The 21,705-nt window shown below is 39.2% G+C and overlaps 2 protein-coding genes across 2 annotated transcripts in view; one reads left to right on the top strand and one right to left on the bottom strand.

The window, feature by feature from the left end:
* LOC106087574 (uncharacterized) overlaps positions 1-21,705 on the bottom strand; it is a 314,940-nt gene that overhangs the window by 261,766 nt on the left and 31,469 nt on the right. The gene's annotated exons all lie outside the window — the stretch shown is intronic.
* Positions 15-21,705, top strand: part of LOC106087576 (synaptic vesicle glycoprotein 2A) — a 28,162-nt gene continuing 6,471 nt past the window's right edge. The window contains exons 1-5 of the mRNA XM_013252668.2: positions 15-283; positions 358-519; positions 17,516-17,678; positions 18,194-18,315; positions 18,393-18,601. Coding sequence (XP_013108122.2) covers positions 61-283; positions 358-519; positions 17,516-17,678; positions 18,194-18,315; positions 18,393-18,601 — 879 coding nt within the window. The 5' untranslated portion in view covers positions 15-60. The remainder of the gene's footprint in view (positions 284-357; positions 520-17,515; positions 17,679-18,193; positions 18,316-18,392; positions 18,602-21,705) is intronic.

Genomic DNA, 21,705 nt, shown 5'->3' with positions numbered 1-21,705 from the left:
GTCCATAACAAAGTTCACACCCAACGGTTGCTTTAGACAAATCACGGTCGCTGACTTAAGATGCAGTTCTCCCAAGGTGAACAGTCACGACATTTGCCTTCTTTGGTCGAAGGTAATGTAGGTGAGTTAGCCCAACAAGGTGAAGGCAGCAATAGTCATCCGACGACTGGTAATTCATCTCTAATGGCCAATGGAAGAGACGACACCGATGGATTGGCCTTGAAAATGGATCCCAGCATTCCTCCCAATGCCTGGGAGTACAATGAAATTTTAGATGTCTTTGGTGAGTTTAATGGAAATTTTAAGGGATTTTTGGTCTTAATTATTTGATACATCTCTTTGTTGGCTTCCCCAAAGGTTTTGGCAAGGTCCAATGGCTGCTTTTGATCAACAGCGGATTGTTAACCATCACTTCTATGGCAGCCCAATTAGCTGTGGGAATTATTGGAATTTCATCGCAATGTGAATTCAATATGAGCCAAGGCGAGAAGGGTGTCATGATGGCAGCTTGTGTGGCAGGTATGAGATTAAAGTTGTATTCTATCAAATAATGTGAAGTTTACACAAACCGAATCTTACGCAACCAGCCTAATGGCGAACATAACATTTCTATGTTACCTAAATTTGAATTAACAAGTAAAAGGTGGCTAAGTTCGGCCGGGCCGAATCTTAGGAATCCACCACCATGGATCGCATTTGTCGAGTTCTTTTCCCAGTATCTCTTTTGTGCAAACAAAAGATAAAAGACAAATGAACGCTTGCAAGGTTCGGCCGGGCCGAATCTTAGGAATCCACCATCATGGATACTGCCAAAATATGGGAGCTATATCTGATTATATATCGATTTGGCTCATACACGACACAGTTGTTAAGAGTCATAATAGAACAAAATTTCAGCCAAATCGGACAAAAGCTGCGGCTTGTAGGGGCTCAATAAATCAAATCGGGAGATCGGGTTATATGGGAGCTATATCAGGTTCTTGACCGATTTAAATCGTACTTGGCGCAGTTATTGAATGTCGTAACAGAACACCGCATGCAAAATTTCAGCCAAATCGGACAAAAGCTGCGGCTTGTAGGGGCTCAATAAAGTCAAATCGGGAGATCGGGTTATATGGGAGCTATATCAGGTTCTTGACCGATTTAAATCGTACTTGGCACAGTTGTTGGAAGTCATAACAGAACACCGCATGCAAAATTTCAGCCAAATCGGGCAAAAGCTGCGGCTTGTATGGGCTCAAGAAGTCAAATCGGGAGATCGGGATATATGGGAGCTATATCAGGTTCTTGACCGATTTAAATTGTACTTGGCACAGTTGTTAGAAGTCATAACAGACTACTATGTGCAAAATTTCAGCCACATCGGATGCAAATTGAGGCACAGTTTTTGGAAGTCATAACAAACTACTATGTGCAAAATTTCAGCCAAATCGGATGAAAATTGAGGATCCCAGGGGCTAATGAAATCAAATCAGAAGATCGGATTATATGGGAGCTATATCAGGTACTGGAGCGATTTAAATCGTACTTACATTCAACTGTTGAAAGTGACAACAGAATACTATGTGCAAAATGTCAGCCGAATCGAAGAAAAATTGCGGCTTGTAAGGGCTCAAGAAGTCAAATCGGGAGATCGGTTTATAGGGGAGCTACATCTAAATCTGATGATGGGGATTGCAAATATTACGCGTTTGACCGCTATCGTGATTTCCGCAGACGGACGGACGGACATGGCTAGTTCGATTTAGAATGTCGAGACGATCAAGGATATATATATTGGGTTGCCCAAAAAGTAATTGCGGATTTTTCATGTAGTCACCGTTGACAAATTTTTTCACAGCTTGTGGCTCTGTAATTGCATTCTTTCTTCTGTCAGTTATCAGCTGTTACTTTTAACTTGCTTTAGAAAAATAGTGTAAAAAAAGTATATTTGATTAAAGTTCATTCTAAGTATTATTAAAAATGCATTTACTTTCTTTTAAAAAATCCGCAATTACTTTTTGGGCAACCCAATACTATATGGGGTCCTAGATAAATATTTCGAGGTGTTACAAACGGAATGAATAGATTAGTATACCCTCATCCTATGGTGGTGGGTATACTAATCTAGTCATTTCGCAGCAACTCATACCAAATTTCAGCCAAATCGGATAATAAGTGCGCCCTCTTATGACTCAAGAAGACAAGATTCAAGATCGGTCTATACGGCAGCTAAATGAGGTTAAGTACCAATTTGAATCAAACTAAGCACAGTAGTTGGAATTCATAACGAAACAAGCCATGCAAAATGTCTTCCAAATCGGAAAGAAATTGCGCCCTCTAGAGGCCTAAGAAGTCAAAATCCCAAACCGGTTAATATGGCAGCTATATCAGGTTATGAACCGATTTAAACGCTACTTAGCACAGTTGTTGGAAGTCACAACAAAACACGTTGTGCTGAATTTCAGCAAAATCGGATAAGAATTGCGCCCTGTAGAGGCTCATGAAGTCAAGACCCCAGATCGGTTTTTATGACAGCTATATAAGGTTATGGACCAATTTCAACCATCTAAGCACAGATGTTGGAAATCGTAACAAAACACCTCATACCGAATTTCAGCCAAATCGCATAATAATGGCGCCCTCTTGTGACTCAAGAAGTCAAGACCCCAGATCGGTCTAAATGACAGTTACATCAGGTTATCTTCCGATTTAAACCATACTGAGCACAGTTGTTGAAGGTCATAACAAACCACTTCGTTTAAAATTTAAGCAAAATCGGATAAGAACTACGCCCCTTAGAGGCTCAAGAAGTCGAGATTCATGATCGCTTTATTTGACAGCTATATCAGATTATGGATAGATTTAACCATACTGACCCCAGTTATTGGAAGTCTTTACAAAATACGTCATGCAAAATTTCTAACAAATTGGATAGGAATTGCGCCATCTAGAGGCTCAAGAAGTAAAGACCCCATACGGGTTAATATGAGTTTATATACCGATTTGAACCATACTCAGCACAGTAGTTGGAAGTCGTAATGAAGCACGTCATGGTAAATTCAGCCAAATCAGATAGGAAATGCGCCCTCTAGAGACTCAAGAAGTCAAGACCCCAGATCGGTTTGTATGACAGCTATATCAGCTATATTTCAACCCTTCTAAACACATTTGTTGGAAATTATGACGAAACCCTTCATGCCAAAATTTCAGCAAAATCGGATAGGAATTGCGCCCTCTAGAGACTCAAGAATACAAGACCACAGAATACACTGTGTCAAATTTCATCGAATTCATGCCAAATAGCGTCAAAATAGAATGAATATTGCTCCTTTTATTGGCTCATTACACTAAATAGGGAGATCGGTCCATTTGGCAGCTATATCCAAATACGGTCCAATCTGGACCATATTTGAGAGGAATGGGTAGGGATCTAATAAATAAATCTTTTATGGCCTCAATACCCTATGCTGGCAGATCGTGCGGTCGGTCTCTAGGGCAGCTATTTCCAAATATAGTCCGATCTGAACCAAACTTCACAAAAGTGGTTAGGGGTCGACTCATTGTGCCAAATTTCATCGAAATCGGATGAAAAATGACCAATTTAAGTCTGGAAATCGGTCTGCATAGCGGCTATATATATCTAAAATACGATTCTATGACATCAGAAGGTCTAGTCTATATTCGAAGAATACGAAATCATCAAAAATTGTTTGGAAAATGTTTGTATACTCCAGATATCTTAAAATAATAAATACCCAGCTTTTGGGTATAAATGGGTAAATACCGAAGTTACCCAATTTACTGGGTAAATACCTTTTGGGCATACGAACAAGCATGGCATTCAGCATCTCTCTTGCTACCTTCTCTTTGCTCTAGAGATAAACACTGCCGTGGTACTCCATTATATCCGCGATCTTCCAGTGTAGCGTATAGGGCGCAATGCCAGACCACTTCTGACCCTTTCCATGACCTATCTGGTCTAATTCAGTTTCTGATCAAGAACCACGCCAAGGTACTTAGTGTGAGGTGAGATTAGGAACTCTTTCCCATCCAGGCTAAGTAGGCAATGACTGGAAGCATTTCATTTTCTAAAAACCACAAAAACAGGTTACAAAACCCCTCTGTGAGAAGCTCCCCCGATCGCGATCTTCTTAATCGAGCCCTTCGCTAGTGATAATTGATTGTCCTGCCTCTCAGTATCGTATCAACCCAATTCATCTGGGTTCAAGAAACTTCCATCAATGTACCAAGTGAAGTCGCATATCCTCAAAATTCCTTCGTTGAAGCCAACCATCATGCAGACCACTGTCAACCACCCGACCAGACCACAAGCTGATGGTCGCATATCATTGAATGGTCAATCGGTTTATAATATATTTTTGAATAACTCTCTCCAGGGTCTTTAAGGCGAAAGATCAGAGTTTAATTGACCTGTAGTCCTAGAGTTGGAAGTGACTCTTTTTTCCCGATCGAGTTCTTGAGTCCCTAGAAGTAGCAATTGTTGTCCGATTTGGCTGAAATTTCTCACGTGGTGTTCTATAATGACTTCTTACATCTGTGCAAACTGTGGACCAAATCGGTCTATAATCTGTTGAAATCACGCTGCAGACTTTAAAAATAAAAATATTGAACTGAAACTTTGTGCAGATTAACTTTTCGTTCATGGGCAGGTTAACATCGAAGGTGGGCTATTTCGGACTATATCTTGATATAGCCCCCATATGGACCGATCCGCCGATTTAATGTCTTAGGCCCATAAAAGCCACATTTATTATCCGATTTTAATGAAATTTGGGACAGTGAGTTGTGTAAGGCCAGTCGATATTCTTCTTCAATTTGGCCCAGATCGATCAGATTTGGATATAGCTGCCATATAGACCGATCTGTCGATTTAAGGTCTTGGGTCAATAACAGGCACATTTTTTCCCCGATTTCGCCGAATTTTAGGAAGGTGAGTTAGGTTAGGCCCTTCGACAATCTTCTTCAATTGGGCCCAGATCGGTTCAGATTTGGATATAGACCGATTTCTCGGTTTAAGGTTTTGGGCCCATAAAAGGCGTATTTATTGTCGCCGAAATTTGGGACAGCGAGTTGTGTTAGGCCCTTCGACATTCTTCTTCAATTTGCCCTAGATCGGTTCAGATTTGGATATAGCTGTCAATTAGACCGATCTCTCGATTTAAGGTTTGGGCCCACAAAAGACCCATTTTTGTATCCGATGTCGACGACATTTGGGACAGTGAGTTATGTTAGGTTATGTTAGGCTCGTCGACAACCATCTTTAATTTGGCCAAGATTTAGATATAGCTGCCATATAGACCAATCTTTTGATTTAAAGTTTTGGGCCCATAAAAACGCATTTATTGCTCGATGTCGCCGAAAATTGGGACGGTGAATTGTGTTTGGGCCTCCGACATCTTTCTGCAATTTGGCCCAGATCGGTGCTGATGTTGCATGCAGGAATAATTAAATATTAAATTGAATTTAACGGTCAAACGATGACAAAGAATGTTGAATACAACAATGTTGATTTAAGATAATAGTTATTGTTCAGTGAGAAGAAGAAGGAGAAGAGAATTAGCTAAGGAAACTTCCGAGATCATTTTTTGTTTTTTTTTTTTTTTTTTTTGGCTTAGCGATCGTGAATCGATCAAGTTGTGTCACCTTGAAACTCATAGTTAAAAATGAAAGAAAAATAACAAAAAAAAATTTGAAAAGAAATCTAAGTACTTTAATAATTTCAACACGTTTTTTTTTGTTGTACAAAAATAACAAAAAAAAAAGAAACACGTATAAACATAAAAAAATTTGTGAAAAATATTTTCTATTAATACTAAAAAAAAAAAAAAAAGAAATAAAACTTTGTGAAAAAAAAAATGGAAAAAAAAAATCAGAAATTATGTTATAAATTGTAAACTCGAACAAACAACAATAAGATTGATAAAAATCAGAAATTATAACAAATGTGATAAAACCACCAAACATCCAACATGACAATAAAATTCCAAAGTACCTAAAAATGTCAATATACAACAACAACTTTATAGATTCCAAATTGTGATTGTTTTTGTTTTTGGAATCAATTCGTGCCTCATTGCCAGAAATACATAAAACTATCAAGAAGAAGGCATTGGCTCCAGAATCACAATATATTTAACGGTTTAAACTGGTACCCTCTATGACGACTTCGCATTTTTAGTACACACGGGTACACATATGTCCAATCATCCAAAACGAAGAGCCAAGTAATTTTCTATTCAGAGTGAGAGCGAGCTAAGCATTCGGAGCCATGCAATGATTTAAAGCTGCCAATGTAAAATCAGAGTTTTTTTGTCTCTCCAAATTATAAAAAAAAAAAATATTTTTTTTTGCTATTAAAAAGAATAATTATGATAATTGAAAAATAAAGATAATAAATAAGAAAAAAAAAAAACAAAAAAAAAAATCATTTATACAAAAAAAAAAAAAAAAAAATATATATAAAATTTTGTCAATAAATGCATGCAGGAATTTAAAATTTTCTACTTATAACGAGTATAAATTATATTTAAATAATTATATAAGAAAATATATATAGACATATATATTAATTTGAAATATATGTCAAACATAGTTTATATTCCCTACCTTAATGTTCGACGAAACTAAGAAAAAAAAAAGCTAAACAGATCGAAGATTACGATTTTTTTTTATATACTCTCCTGGGTACAACAGCGCTGTTACAACAGGGGTAAGTCAGGTTTAGAGTTAAGCAATAAACAACAACTTTTGTTATCTTTCTTTATTATTATTATTTTTTTTTTTTTTTTTTTTTTTTTTTTTCTTTTCTCTTATTGTTGAAATTAAATGTATAACACTTATTTTTAATAATCTCATAAGAGTATTCTTTTTCATTCTTTGTACATTTTTTTTTCTATTTTTCTCTTATCAATGTTTGTGAAGAGAGTAATAAAGAATTAACAGAACTATGTTCTCTTTTGAATTGCATGGTACGACAGTTTCGTTTTGATGGATTATGCTAAAACAATGATGTTGGAGTAAGTTTTTCTCTTTGGTTGATGTGGGGGGGTGTTGGCGAACAGCTGATCATGAAGAGAGGGAACAAAACGAAGGAAAATAAAAGCTTTATCTGTTGGTTTCATCTGACCAAGAGATAATGTAGACATTCAGACTAGTTTATCTATGATAGGGTATTGCTGTAGATTTTGAGCCATGAGCAATACGAAGGCCGCTGGTTTGCTAAACGGCGGAAGGGGAGGGCGGCTCCAACCGACTGACTGATTATCGACCAGGACGTATCGTATCTGTTTATTAGTCTTGTTTTTTTTGGGGTTTTCTTTGTCAGTCCGATTCATCTGTATCCCGTAGATAATTAATGATATTTTGGACACGAAATATTAATGTTACAGTTTCGAAGTGTTCTCTGGTGGAAGAATCTGCCCTTTTGCTGACGAGTAGCCGGCTTAGCCACCGTGTCCATCACAACCAAGAGGACTCACTTCATAGAATTGCAAATCGTAACATATGGCGCCCAACGACCGGATACCTTAACTAGTATATTGTCTTACGTCGATTAGAGGGCATTAAGGATCTGAACCGGGTCGTTAGTATGACTTTAGTGGACTTATTTTATGTCTTAGAGTGCTGCTTTGGAGTTAGTTTGTTTAACTGGCCAAATTGAGTACTTTACTTTGTAGGATGTTTTTTTGAAAGAATCTTCGTGCACACTTTAATGAGTGCATGAATGTTTCTTGAGTTAATAGGGGGTTTGTTTGTTTTTTTGTTTTCTGGACAGCCCTTTTATTTTATTTCAGAATGGAATATAAGGATGTGTGTGGAACCGCATGTGAGTGTGAATTGTTCTGTTTTCTTTTGTTTCCCAATTTTCAATATGATTTTGCTTTTTGACCAGCACCCAAAACATCGACCATATTTTTCTTCTTTTTTGATTTTTACAAGATTTATAAGTTTTTCACGATTTTATCAGGATATTTCTATATATGGATAGGAAGGAAATTCCGGAACGTCCGTTTACTGGTATAATTTCTCAAGATAGGCGTATTACTCGGAGTGTTTCTCGCGCTTTAGACAACCAAGTAGTGGGCTCGATTTTAAACCAGATAGATACCGGCATCCCCAGACCCGTTGATTTCATTCCAACCGATTATTTGAATAGGTGTACCGAAGTAATTTTTGGCAGAACATCATCTGGTGGTAACGATTCAGTGGTAAGGGTTACTGACGAAATTATTATAGGTCCGAACGAATTATCTCTCAGTTTTTCACGCAAATTAGAAAGAGCTTGCAACATGTCTCATGAAGAAGGTGCAGCAGCCGTACCGGCAGGTACAGATCAGCAAGATAACGCTATGGCGCAGATAATGTCCATGATTGCTCATCAAAATAGACTAATGAATGACTATATGACCGAACTTCGTCAAATACGGGGAGAAGTAGAGTCTCTTAACCATCGTGTAGTGGAGGTGGAAAATAAGTCGACTGACCCGCGCTTGGATGATTTGGGTTTTAGTTCTACCCCAGGGGATGCGACATCTTGTCGACGAGAGAACGTAGAGAGAGTGGAGACCAACACCAATCGCGATCAAACCCCTCCAGGAAGACATTCCACATCTGAGGGACACAGGAACCAAGACCAAGCCGGAAATCGAGATAATCTTGGTATATCATATAGCCATCGCGAACTTAACAATCGAAAGCCAGTGGACTTAGATAGATGGCATGTGAAGTTTGATGGAATTGGGCGTGATATGACGGTGGAAAGTTTTCTTTTTCGGATTGAAAAGTTGCGTCAACAATACAATTTGACGCACGACCAATTGTTCAGTGACTTTCATTGTCTCGTTTCGGGAAGTGCAGCCAAATGGTACTGGCAGATTTTGGAAGACCATGCCGATCAGGTTAACTTTGACTATTTCGCTTTGAAGAGAGAATTGTTAAATCATTTTAAATCCGCTGATTCTGACTACGAAATAATCCGGGAAATTATGGACAGAAAACAACAACCTGGAGAAGGCTTTGAGGATTTTTACACCGAAATTCACAATTTAACATTTCGCTTACAGAAGAGGATCCCAGAAAAAGAATTAGTGCAAATAGTAAGAGGAAATCTTAAAAGTAATATCGCAAGCCTTATCTTTTCTTCGACCGTGGAGACTATAAAGGAGTTGAAAAGGGAATGTAAGCGGGCTGAGAAATTGGTGAAGGACAGTAGACAGAGGCCAAAACCTGTGAGCGAGCTGAATGTGTTTGATCCGAAGGTTGAAGAGGAAGACATTCTGAACATCGAGGCTATGTCGATTCGAGAAAGACAGCGTGGGTATATGTCGGGTTCAAATTCTTCCAATCCCAAGACAGTTACTAGATCTTACGACTTACAGCAAAGACCATCGACAAGTAACTCTTATGACTTACAGCACAAATCAACGACAAGTAACTCTTTTCAGCAACCTGCCGGTAAGGACGTAGGTGCCGGTTTTTGCTTGTCACCTTTTCACATGAATCTCTGTTTCACATGCGGTATGCCCGGAGATTTTTATCGGAAAAATGCCCAAAACTTGAAACAGGAAAATTTCTGTAAATCGACATTTCACGATATGAAATGTTTTTCATGTGGAAAGTCCGATTCATTTTGCGAATATGTCCCAAAAAATGCTCAGGTGGCGGAGTTGACGGGAAACTGCTGCCAGAACCCCAAAATCCCGGAGCCCCAACAACAATAGCTATAATGACCAGAGACAGTGATGGCCGTGTGGAGGAGAAGAATCCCATTCTGTCGCATAGAAAACCTCTCCATATTAGAAAACAAGAGTATGAGATAGCTAGAGCAAGGATTTTTTTGGGGGAATTGAAAGTTAGTAGTAGAAATTATCGTAAAATTGGAAAATTAAGAAAGAAAGCCACGATGTTAAAAAGAGCGAAGAGAATGATAATAGAAACAGTAGTAACATTGGGTGATGATAACCGATTTTTTGCTAGCACGCTTGTAGGAGGTAAGAAGGTAGTAGCTTTGCTAGACTCTGGTGCCGGTGCCTGTTGTATTGGCCGTAATGCAAATGAATTTTTGAGGGGTTTAGAACATCAGGTCTTGAAGCTGAAGAACCAAACGGTGAAGACAGCTAATGGAGGACAGGTCATCGTAGAGGGTGTTATTACCTTGCCAGTTTTATGGAACAATCTTACTAAAGATTTGGATTTTTTAATTGTGCCTGAGTTGGAACAGGAATGCTATTTTGGTATTGGATTTTGGCGAGCTTTCAATTTGTCTGTAGTAGGACCTTTAGTGTCCAACAGGATGAGTAACTCAGAATTAAAGACGACATATAATTCCATTAGTGAGATCCATTTTGAAGATAAGGGTATGCATCAATTGACGGAGGAACAATATACACGGTTGTCTGAGGTAAAGGGTAAATTTCCTTCATTTGCGGTATTAGGTTTGGGTCGCACCCACTTAGAGCAGCATGTTATCGAGGTGACAGACGAAGGCATACCAATCAAACAGCGGCACTACCCTGTATCGCCGGCAATACAGAAGGTCCTTTACGATAAACTAGACGACATGCTTGCATTAGGTGTTATTGAGCCAAGTAATAGCAGCTGGAGTTCTCCAGTTACTTTAGTGCGTAAGGAGTCCAAGATTAGATTATGCCTCGATGCCAGAAAGGTGAATGCCAGGACCATAAAGGATGCATATCCACTGCCTCATATTGAAGGCATACTCAGTAGGCTTCAGGATACAAAATTTATTTCGGCAATCGACCTTAAAGACGCATTCTGGCAAATACCACTGGAAGAGAAATCGAGGGAGAAGACAGCATTCACAGTCCCTGGGTGGCCATTGTACCAATATACAGTTATGCCTTTTGGATTGTGCAATGCCGCCCAGCGAATGTGCCGCCTGATGGATAAGGTTATACCTGCATCCATCAGGGAGAATGTTTTCGTATACCTCGATGACCTTCTAGTGGTATCGGCTGATTTTGATGCGCACCTGAAGCTGTTGCTGGACGTTGCCTTACTGTTGAGTGGAGCAGGACTTACTATTAATGTAGAAAAGAGTAAATTTTGCCAGAAGGAGGTGCGGTATTTAGGATTCGTCGTTGGAGATGGATGTATCCGAACAGACACTGCCAAAGTGGAAGCTGTAAGGGATTTTCCGCTTCCTAAAACGCCAAAACAACTCCGGCGATTCCTTGGTATGTGCGGGTGGTATCGCCGTTTCATACGCGATTATGCGACTATAGCAGCGCCACTTCATGACTGTTTGACGAAGGACCGTATACGCAACTTTTCTTTGACCAAGGAAGCGACAGAGTCCTTTGAGGGTCTCAAGGATTGCCTGACCTCGGCTCCTGTCCTAGTAAACCCCGATTTTGGCCGTCGGTTCTTCGTGCAATGTGACGCATCAACACTTGGGGTTGGAGGTGTGCTATTCCAAGTGGATGACGATGGCAACGAGCATCCCATCGCCTATATGTCGGCTAAGTTGAATAAGGCGCAACGTAATTATAGTGTGACGGAACTTGAATGCTATGCCGCGGTTCTGGGCGTAAAGAAGTTCCGTCCCTATATCGAAGGACTGCCGTTTACCATCATCACCGACCACTCCAGCCTCAAGTGGCTGATGAGCCAATCGGAGTTGTCAGGCAGGCTTGCGAGATGGAGCTTGAAACTGCAAGCTTTCGAATTCGATATCCAACATCGCAAAGGTTCCCTTAATGTAGTGGCAGATACATTATCAAGGATACATATGGAGGAAATATTGATAGACTCTAGACTCCTGGACGTTGACCTGTCAAGCCCATACTTTGAGAGTGAGGAATACGCTCGTCTTCGGAGTAATATTCTAAAGGAAGAGGGGAAAATACCCGACTTATGCGTTTCGGACAACTTTATCTACAAAAGGACCAGCTTTTATCCTGGAGATTTGCTCGAAGAGGACAAAACCTGGAAGTTGTGGGTTCCTACGGAACTTCAAGAAAATTTAATATTAGCTGCACATTTCTCTCCCTCTTCAGGACACGGCGGTATACATAAAACATTGTCACGCCTACGTGAAAAATATTACTGGCCAAGCATGGCTAAGGACGTACAGAAGGTAGTGAAATCTTGCGACGTCTGTAAGGCGAATAAAACCTCAAATGCCTTTAAGAAACCGCTAATGGGTCAACAACTCTTAACCGAACGAGCTTTTCAGAGGCTATATATTGATTTTATGGGACCGTATCCGCGGAGCAAGGATGGTAATACATTCATATTTGTATGCCTTGATCATTTTAGTAAATTCGTGTTTTTGGAACCTATGCGGGCGGCCACTGCAATCAACGTTGTCAATTTCATGGAGAAAAGGGTTTTTCATATGTTCGGTGTACCCGAATGGATCCATTCCGACAATGGAAAGCAATTTGTTTCGGATACATTCCAGCAGTTTTTAAAGAGATATGAAGTGAAACACGTCAGAACAGCCCTATATGCCCCGCAGTCGAATGCGGCCGAGAGGGTCAACAGATCGGTGCTCCAGATGATAAGGTCGTTTATTGGCAAAGATCAACGCAATTGGGACCAACATCTGAGCGACGTTGCCTTTGCTCTTCGAAGCACTTACCATAGTTCGATAGGGATGTCACCATTTTATGCCGTGTTTGGTGTAAATATGATCCAACAAGCCAATACTTATAACATAATAAGAAGTCTTGGGCCGGTAAAAGATATAGACGTTCGGACAGTTCAGAAGGAGGATCGACTGCAATTGATTAGAGAGAAGATTTACGATAGTTTGAGAATTGCACATGATCGTTCTGCTAAGAATTATAATCTGAGGGCACAAGCAACGGTATTTAAGAAAGGGCAAATGGTTTTTCGCAGAAATTTTAAACATAGTAAAAAGACAGATAGTTATAACGCGAAACTTGGGCCTAGCCATGTTAAATGCATAGTATTAGATGTCCTTGGGAATTCGATGTTCAAGTTGGCAGGACAAGATGGAAAGATTATGGGCATTTATCATGGTAAGGACTTATTTGCTGTTTGAAGCTAGAGACATATTTATTTGAGTTCGTGGGTCGATGCCACACATTGAACCCGGATACCTATGATTGCTGATTTTCGTACTTTTTTTCTTTTGAACTTGTTTTTTTTACGCACACGTTCCATGCTGGTTCCCCAGTATCGACGGGTGCGAGCGTGTTGCATGCAGGAATAATTAAATATTAAATTGAATTTAACGGTCAAACGATGACAAAGAATGTTGAATACAACAATGTTGATTTAAGATAATAGTTATTGTTCAGTGAGAAGAAGAAGGAGAAGAGAATTAGCTAAGGAAACTTCCGAGATCATTTTTTGTTTTTTTTTTTTTTTTTTTGGCTTAGCGATCGTGAATCGATCAAGTTGTGTCACCTTGAAACTCATAGTTAAAAATGAAAGAAAAATAACAAAAAAAAATTTGAAAAGAAATCTAAGTACTTTAATAATTTCAACACGTTTTTTTTTGTTGTACAAAAATAACAAAAAAAAAAGAAACACGTATAAACATAAAAAAATTTGTGAAAAATATTTTCTATTAATACTAAAAAAAAAAAAAAAAGAAATAAAACTTTGTGAAAAAAAAAAAATGGAAAAAAAAAATCAGAAATTATGTTATAAATTGTAAACTCGAACAAACAACAATAAGATTGATAAAAATCAGAAATTATAACAAATGTGATAAAACCACCAAACATCCAACATGACAATAAAATTCCAAAGTACCTAAAAATGTCAATATACAACAACAACTTTATAGATTCCAAATTGTGATTGTTTTTGTTTTTGGAATCAATTCGTGCCTCATTGCCAGAAATACATAAAACTATCAAGAAGAAGGCATTGGCTCCAGAATCACAATATATTTAACGGTTTAAACTGGTACCCTCTATGACGACTTCGCATTTTTAGTACACACGGGTACACATATGTCCAATCATCCAAAACGAAGAGCCAAGTAATTTTCTATTCAGAGTGAGAGCGAGCTAAGCATTCGGAGCCATGCAATGATTTAAAGCTGCCAATGTAAAATCAGAGTTTTTTTGTCTCTCCAAATTATAAAAAAAAAAAATATTTTTTTTTGCTATTAAAAAGAATAATTATGATAATTGAAAAATAAAGATAATAAATAAGAAAAAAAAAAAACAAAAAAAAAAATCATTTATACAAAAAAAAAAAAAAAAAAATATATATAAAATTTTGTCAATAAATGCATGCAGGAATTTAAAATTTTCTACTTATAACGAGTATAAATTATATTTAAATAATTATATAAGAAAATATATATAGACATATATATTAATTTGAAATATATGTCAAACATAGTTTATATTCCCTACCTTAATGTTCGACGAAACTAAGAAAAAAAAAAGCTAAACAGATCGAAGATTACGATTTTTTTTTATATACTCTCCTGGGTACAACAGCGCTGTTACAACAGGGGTAAGTCAGGTTTAGAGTTAAGCAATAAACAACAACTTTTGTTATCTTTCTTTATTATTATTATTTTTTTTTTTTTTTTTTTTTTTTTTTTCTTTTCTCTTATTGTTGAAATTAAATGTATAACACTTATTTTTAATAATCTCATAAGAGTATTCTTTTTCATTCTTTGTACATTTTTTTTTCTATTTTTCTCTTATCAATGTTTGTGAAGAGAGTAATAAAGAATTAACAGAACTATGTTCTCTTTTGAATTGCATGGTACGACAGTTTCGTTTTGATGGATTATGCTAAAACAATGATGTTGGAGTAAGTTTTTCTCTTTGGTTGATGTGGGGGGGTGTTGGCGAACAGCTGATCATGAAGAGAGGGAACAAAACGAAGGAAAATAAAAGCTTTATCTGTTGGTTTCATCTGACCAAGAGATAATGTAGACATTCAGACTAGTTTATCTATGATAGGGTATTGCTGTAGATTTTGAGCCATGAGCAATACGAAGGCCGCTGGTTTGCTAAACGGCGGAAGGGGAGGGCGGCTCCAACCGACTGACTGATTATCGACCAGGACGTATCGTATCTGTTTATTAGTCTTGTTTTTTTTGGGGTTTTCTTTGTCAGTCCGATTCATCTGTATCCCGTAGATAATTAATGATATTTTGGACACGAAATATTAATGTTACAGTTTCGAAGTGTTCTCTGGTGGAAGAATCTGCCCTTTTGCTGACGAGTAGCCGGCTTAGCCACCGTGTCCATCACAACCAAGAGGACTCACTTCATAGAATTGCAAATCGTAACACTGATTTGGATACAGCTGCCATATAGACCAATCTCTCGATTTTAGGTCTTGGGCCCATTGAAGGCGCATTTATTGTTCGATGTCGCCGAAGTTTGGGACAGTGAGTTATGTTAACTCCTTCGACATTCTTCTTCAATTTGGCTTAGATCGGTGCTGATTTGGATATAGCTGCCATATAGACCGATCTCTCGATTTAAGGTTTTGGGCCCATAAAAGCCGTATTAATGGCTCGATGTCGCCGAAAATTTTAGACACTGAGTTGTGGTAGGCCCTTCAACATCCTTCTTCAATTTCGCCCAAATAGGTCCAGATTTGGATATAGCTGCCATACAGCCAGCTCTCTCGATTTAAGGTCTTGGGCCCATAAAATATGCATTTATTGTCCGATTTCGCTGAAATTTGACACCGTGATTAATGTTAGCATTTTCGACATCCGTATGGTATTTGGTTCAGATCGGTCTATATTTGGATATAGCTATCAAAAAGACCAATATTTTGAACAATGACTTGCACGAATAAGGCCACTCAAAGTCCGAGCCGAATTTGGCCCAAATCGGACCATATTTCGATATAGCTGCTATGGAAGCATAAGTTATCCAAATTTTACCGCATTATGACGAAAGGTGGTTTACATATATACCCGAGGTGGTGGGTATCCAAAGTTCGGCCCGGCCGAACTTAAAGCCTTTTTATACCCTTCACCATAGAATGGGGTTATACCAATTTCGTCATTCTGATAGAAACACCTCGAAATTTGCATCTAAGACCCCATAAATATTAATTCTTGACTCTTCCTAAGTCGATCTAGCCATGTCGGTCCAAAATGAGCCAAATCGGTTCAGGTTTCGATACAGTTGCCATTAAACTGATTTCGGGTCCTGACTTCTTGAGCCTCTAGAGGGCGCAATTCTCGTCCGATTTGACTGGAAATTTGGACGTGATGTTTTGATATCACTTCCAATAACTGTGCTAGGTATTGTCAAAATCGGTTCATAACCTGATATAGCTGCCATATAAACTGATCTTGGGTCTTGACTTCCTGAGCCTCTAGAGGGCGCAATTATCATCCGATTTGGCTGAAATTTTGCACGTGGTATTTTGGTATCACTTTCAACAACTGTGCTGAGTACGAATTAAATCGGTTCAAAACCTGGTATAGCTGCCATATAAACCGATCTGGGGTCTTGACTTCCTGAGCCCCTAGAAGGCGTAATTCTTATACGATTTGACTGAAATTTTGCACGTGGTATTTTGACATTACTTTCAACAACTGTGCTGAGTACGAATTAAATCGGTTCAAAACCTGGTATAGCTGCCATATAAACCGATCTTGGGTCTTGACTTTTTGAACCCCTAGAGGTCGCAATTCTCATCCGATTTGACTGTAATTTTGCATGTGGTATTTTGACATTACTTTCAACAACTGTGCTGAGTACGAATTAAATCGGTTCAAAACCTGGTATAGCTGCCATATAAACCGATCTGGGGTCTTGACTTCCTGAGCCTCTAGAGGGCGCAATTCTCATCCGATTTGATTGTAATTTTGCATGTGGTATTTTGACATTACTTCCAACAACTATGCTGAGTACGAATTAAATCGGTTCAAAACCTGGTATAGCTGCCATATAAACCGATCTGGGGTCTTGACTTCTTGAGCCCCTAGAGGGCGTAATTCTCATCCGATTTGGCTGAAATTTTGTATGAAATGTTCTGTTATGACTTCCAATAACTGTGCTAAGTATGGTGCAAATCGGTCCATAACCTGATATAGCTGCCATGTAAGTCGATCAGGGATCTTGACTTCTTGAACCTCTAAAGGGGGCAATTCAGAAATTTTGTGCAACGTCTTCTCGCGTGACATTCAACATACCAATATGGTCTGAATTGATCTATAGCTTAATACAGCTCCCATATAAACCGATCTCTCGATTTTGTTTCTTGAGCTCCTACAAGGTGCAATTCTTATCCGAATGAACTGAAATATTACACCATGACTTCTACAATGTTCAGCATTCCATTCATTTATGGTCCGAACTATAACTTGATATAGCTCCATTAGCAAAACAGTTCTTATTCGTTATTTGCCTAAAAAGAGATACCGCGCAATGAATACGACAAATGCGATCCATGGTGGAGGGTATATAAGATTCGGCTCTTACTTGTTTCTACAATCCATGGTGGTAGATCCCCAGATTAGGCTTGACCGAACTTAAGACATTTTTATTGGTTTATGTCTCTTTTTTTTTTTTTTTAGGGCTCGTAATCTCAACCTACTTATGCGGTTACCTCTGCGATATTTGGGGTCGCCGAGCAGTGCTTATGTGGGCCATGTTCATTGCAAACTTTTTGCAGTTCGTCTCAATGTTTGTGACAAATATATGGGTATTTAATCTGTTAAATTTTCTGATTGGCATAAGGTAAGTAAACTAAATCGGAAAAAAATATTTTATAAGCGTCCAATTGATTAAAAAAATAGTGAAACTTATTTCTGAAGACATTCTGCCTAATCGTTCATTAAGGGTCTGTCCGTCCGTTTCTTATATTTACCGATTTTTCTTAAAGGTTTTGTTCCTTGCCCCTCTATGCTGTCATATATTGGGTTGCCCAAAAAGTAATTGCGGATTTTTTAAAAGACAGTAAATGTATTTTTAATAAAACTTAGAATGAACTTTAATCAAATATACTTTTTTTACACTTTTTTTCTAAAGCAAGCTAAAAGTAACAGCTGATAACTGACAGAAGAAAGAATGCAATTACAGAGTCACAAGCTGTGAAAAAAATTGTCAACGCCGACTATATGAAAAATCCGCAATTACTTTTTGGGCAATATATATTTTAAAATTTTTACCACATTATGTCCAAAGGGACTTTCATGCATGTAATCGCCATCTAATTTATTATCTTCCCATTGCCCCTCTCTCTTTTTCCACAGCTTGGGTGGCGTTTCTGCTTCCATTTATTGTTATTTGGGTGAATTCATTTGCAACAAATACCGAGCGGTCGCCATAAATTATTCCACCATGTTTGTTAGTGTAACGGCCATCTATGTGCCAGGTAAGAAGGTGACTTAGACAAAGAGTTGAAAGCAAAAGCGAAAATTTATGGGATGCTCTTTATCTCTTTCTGGTTAGCAATTTCATGGTTGGTGCTGTCTGGTGAATGGTCCTGGGAAATATCATCATCGTTTGTTTTTAGACCCTGGCGTTTGATAATATTGTTGAGCCTTTTGCCTGGATTCATAGCGGCCCTGATGTTATTGGTCTTTCCTGAGAGTCCCATATTTCTGTTGGCCCAAGGAAAGCACAAAGAGGCAGTGGAGGCATTGGATTGGGTGGCTAAGGTAAATATGGAATGGAATTGATATCTCTATAATCTTTAAATCTGTAAGCTAACCTATTATACTTAAGCGCATGGGTAGCTGAGTTGGTAGCATGTTCGCATTGCCCTAGCAGGGTCGGGGTAACTGTGGTAATACAATGAGCTAAAATTGTCTAAGTGAGTCTGTTTATAAGACTACCACTTAAATTTTGCCTTACCTATGACATTTCTTCGATGTAGAGTCTTATTACAGAAAGCCTATGCTTGCAACGTTAAGATTTTCTTGAAATTTTCACAGATGGTGACCCCGTGGTGAAAATAGGCTACTACATTTTTTGATATCTGAAGGGGGGACGGACCCTCCCCCTTACACTAATTTTCAGAAACGAAAGATCTCGGAGACGGGTGGTGCGATTTAAACAAAATTTCGTGTGCTCTCATATAGTACCCTAAAAATAAAAAATTTGGTATCCAAATTTTGGATGGGGTACCTAGGGGGGCTGCCCCACCCTAAAACTTACCAAACATTTATTTCGAGCAATCAGGACAATATGGGACTCAAATGAAAGGTATTTAGGATAAGAAAACGTATCTGATATCCAATTGTCGGACCAAGTGCTAGGGGGACCACCCCAAGCCCCAAAACACCCCTAAATCGGACATATTTACCGACCATGGCAATATGGGACTCAAATGAAGGGTATTTGCGAGTATAATACGAATCTGATATCTAAATGTGGGACCACGTTTCTGGGGGTCCACCCCTCCCCAAAACACCCTCCAAACAGGATTTATTTACTGACCATGGGGATATGGGGCTAAAATAAAAGGTATTTGAATGAAGAATACAAATCTGATATCCAAATATGGGACCAAGTTTATGGGGGCCGCCTTTCCCCAAAAACATCCCCCAAAGGGGACAAATTTACGACCATAGCAATATGGGGCTCAAATGAAAGGTCTTTGAGAGTAGAACACGAATTTGATATCAATATTCGGAAAAAGTGTCTATGGGGCCACCCCAACCCTACAATACCACCCAAATAGTAAGTATTTTCTGACTATTGCAATATGAGGCTCAAATAAGAGGGTTTTTAAAGTGGAGCACGAATCCGATATTTATTTTCAAGGCCAACTCACTGAGTGGCCGCCCATCCCCCAAAACACCCCCCCAACCCGAGCATGTTTGCCGACTATGGAAAAATGGGGCTGAATTTAAAGGTATGTGGGGGTAGACCACGTATCTGATATCATCATTTAGGGCCTACTGTCTAGCGGACGTCCCACCACCATAACATTAGAAAACGAATTTCATATCCAATTTTGAGGGCAATGGCAATATGGGGTTCAAATAAATGAAAAAAAATGTTGCTGATATATTTTCCGGGTGGTCCCCCAACCCCAGTCGCCAAAACACCCCTTAATCGGGCATATTCACCCACCATGTCAATATGGAGCTTAAATGAAAGGTATTGGGGGGTAGAGCAAGAATTGATACCCATTTTCGGGACTTGGGGTCAAAATACCCCACAACCAACAATTTTTTAGTGACCATCGCAATATGGGGCTCAAATAAAGGTATTTGGGAGTCGAATACGAATTTGATATCCATGAATGTAGGACCATGTATTTAGGGCATCACCCCTTTCCCAAAACACCCCCAAAGGGAAAAAATTTTTCGACCATGTCAATATGCGAACATAGACAACAGTGGGTTACACGCGTCGTCGTCGTCGCCTTTTGCGTCCTCCTGCGTCCTGACACGTGCGGCAATAAACGCAATAGCTGCATCCCAGCCCCAATATTGGCAGGCCAGGGTTGGGGAGCGTATCATTTTTGCAATTGAATTGCAACGGTCTCCGTGGCAAGATCGACGAGATAGTGGATTTTATGAGTATGAAGAATATATTTGGGTGCAGAAATCCAGGAGTCAAAGCTGACCAACACCTATAGCTTGTACAGTTGTCACGGATACAATGTGCTACGTAAGGATCGCTCAAGGTATCGGGGTGGGGGATGGGCCTTCGTGTTACACCATTCCACCATTTCGAGCAATATAGACTCAATTCGCCTGCCACTGGCGCTAGTGACCACTACATGGAGTGCATGGGGATAGCAGTCAGGTCCGGTACTGCCGAGATAGAGCTATACAGCGTGTACATACCGCCGGTTGGTAGCTATGTCCCAATTAATAGCCAAGCTTACAACCCCGATATAAGTGAGTTACTATCTGGCCATCGTCTGGTTCTAGGGGACTTTCTCCCCCAGGTAGCGACCAGCGGGGCATGGCTTTGGGGCTCCATGTTTTGCACGGCCCCCACTAGGATTGCGAGAAGGTGTAGCAGCTCGCCACACATTTCCATTGCATCTGATCTCCTGGGGACGACGTATCCTGGAAAGTCGTCATCTTTTAGGGGTCAGACCAACTTCCCATAACTCTTACCATCGATGGAACGAGGTGAATCTGGAAATTAATGGTGATCAACCCTTTGGACCGCGGGATGGATCGAGTGGAACTTGGAAATTAATGGTCCCGCGGCGATCAAGCCTTTGGACCGGAACGAGCTTGCTTACCTATAGGAGCTTGACGAGGATCGACACCTCCACCTAAAAATGTGGCTACAACAACAACTTTGTTGCATATAAGTGATGGCGAATAAGCAGCTGGACATGAATAGCATGTCATCCACACACTCCTCTTTTTTATATCCGCCACCATAGGATGGGGGAATACTAATCTGGTCATTCCGTTTGTAACAGCTCGAAATATTCGTCTAAGATCCCATTTAGTTATATTCTTGATCATCTGGAGGTTTTGAGTCGATCTAGCCATGTCCGTGCGTCAGTCTGTCGAAATCACGATAGCTGTCGAACGTGTAAAGCTAGCAGCGGATTCTTTCCCCTTACCCCTTTTCGTCTGTCCATGTTAATTTGTGTCGCAAGTCGCAATTTTCATCCGATCGTCTTCAACCCTATAAAGTATATATATTCTTGATCAGCGTAAAAATCTAAGACGATCTAGCGATGTCCGTCCGTCTGTCCGTCTGTCTGTTGAAATCACGCTACAGTCTTTAAAAATAGAGATATTGAGCTGAAATTTTGCACAGATTCTTTTTTTAACCATAA

Source organism: Stomoxys calcitrans, chromosome 3, assembly GCF_963082655.1.
Source record: "Stomoxys calcitrans chromosome 3, idStoCalc2.1, whole genome shotgun sequence".
Lineage (NCBI taxonomy): Eukaryota > Metazoa > Arthropoda > Insecta > Diptera > Muscidae > Stomoxys > Stomoxys calcitrans.
The sequence above is the reverse complement of the archived record's forward strand: the minus strand, read 5'-3'. Positions and strand labels throughout refer to the sequence as shown.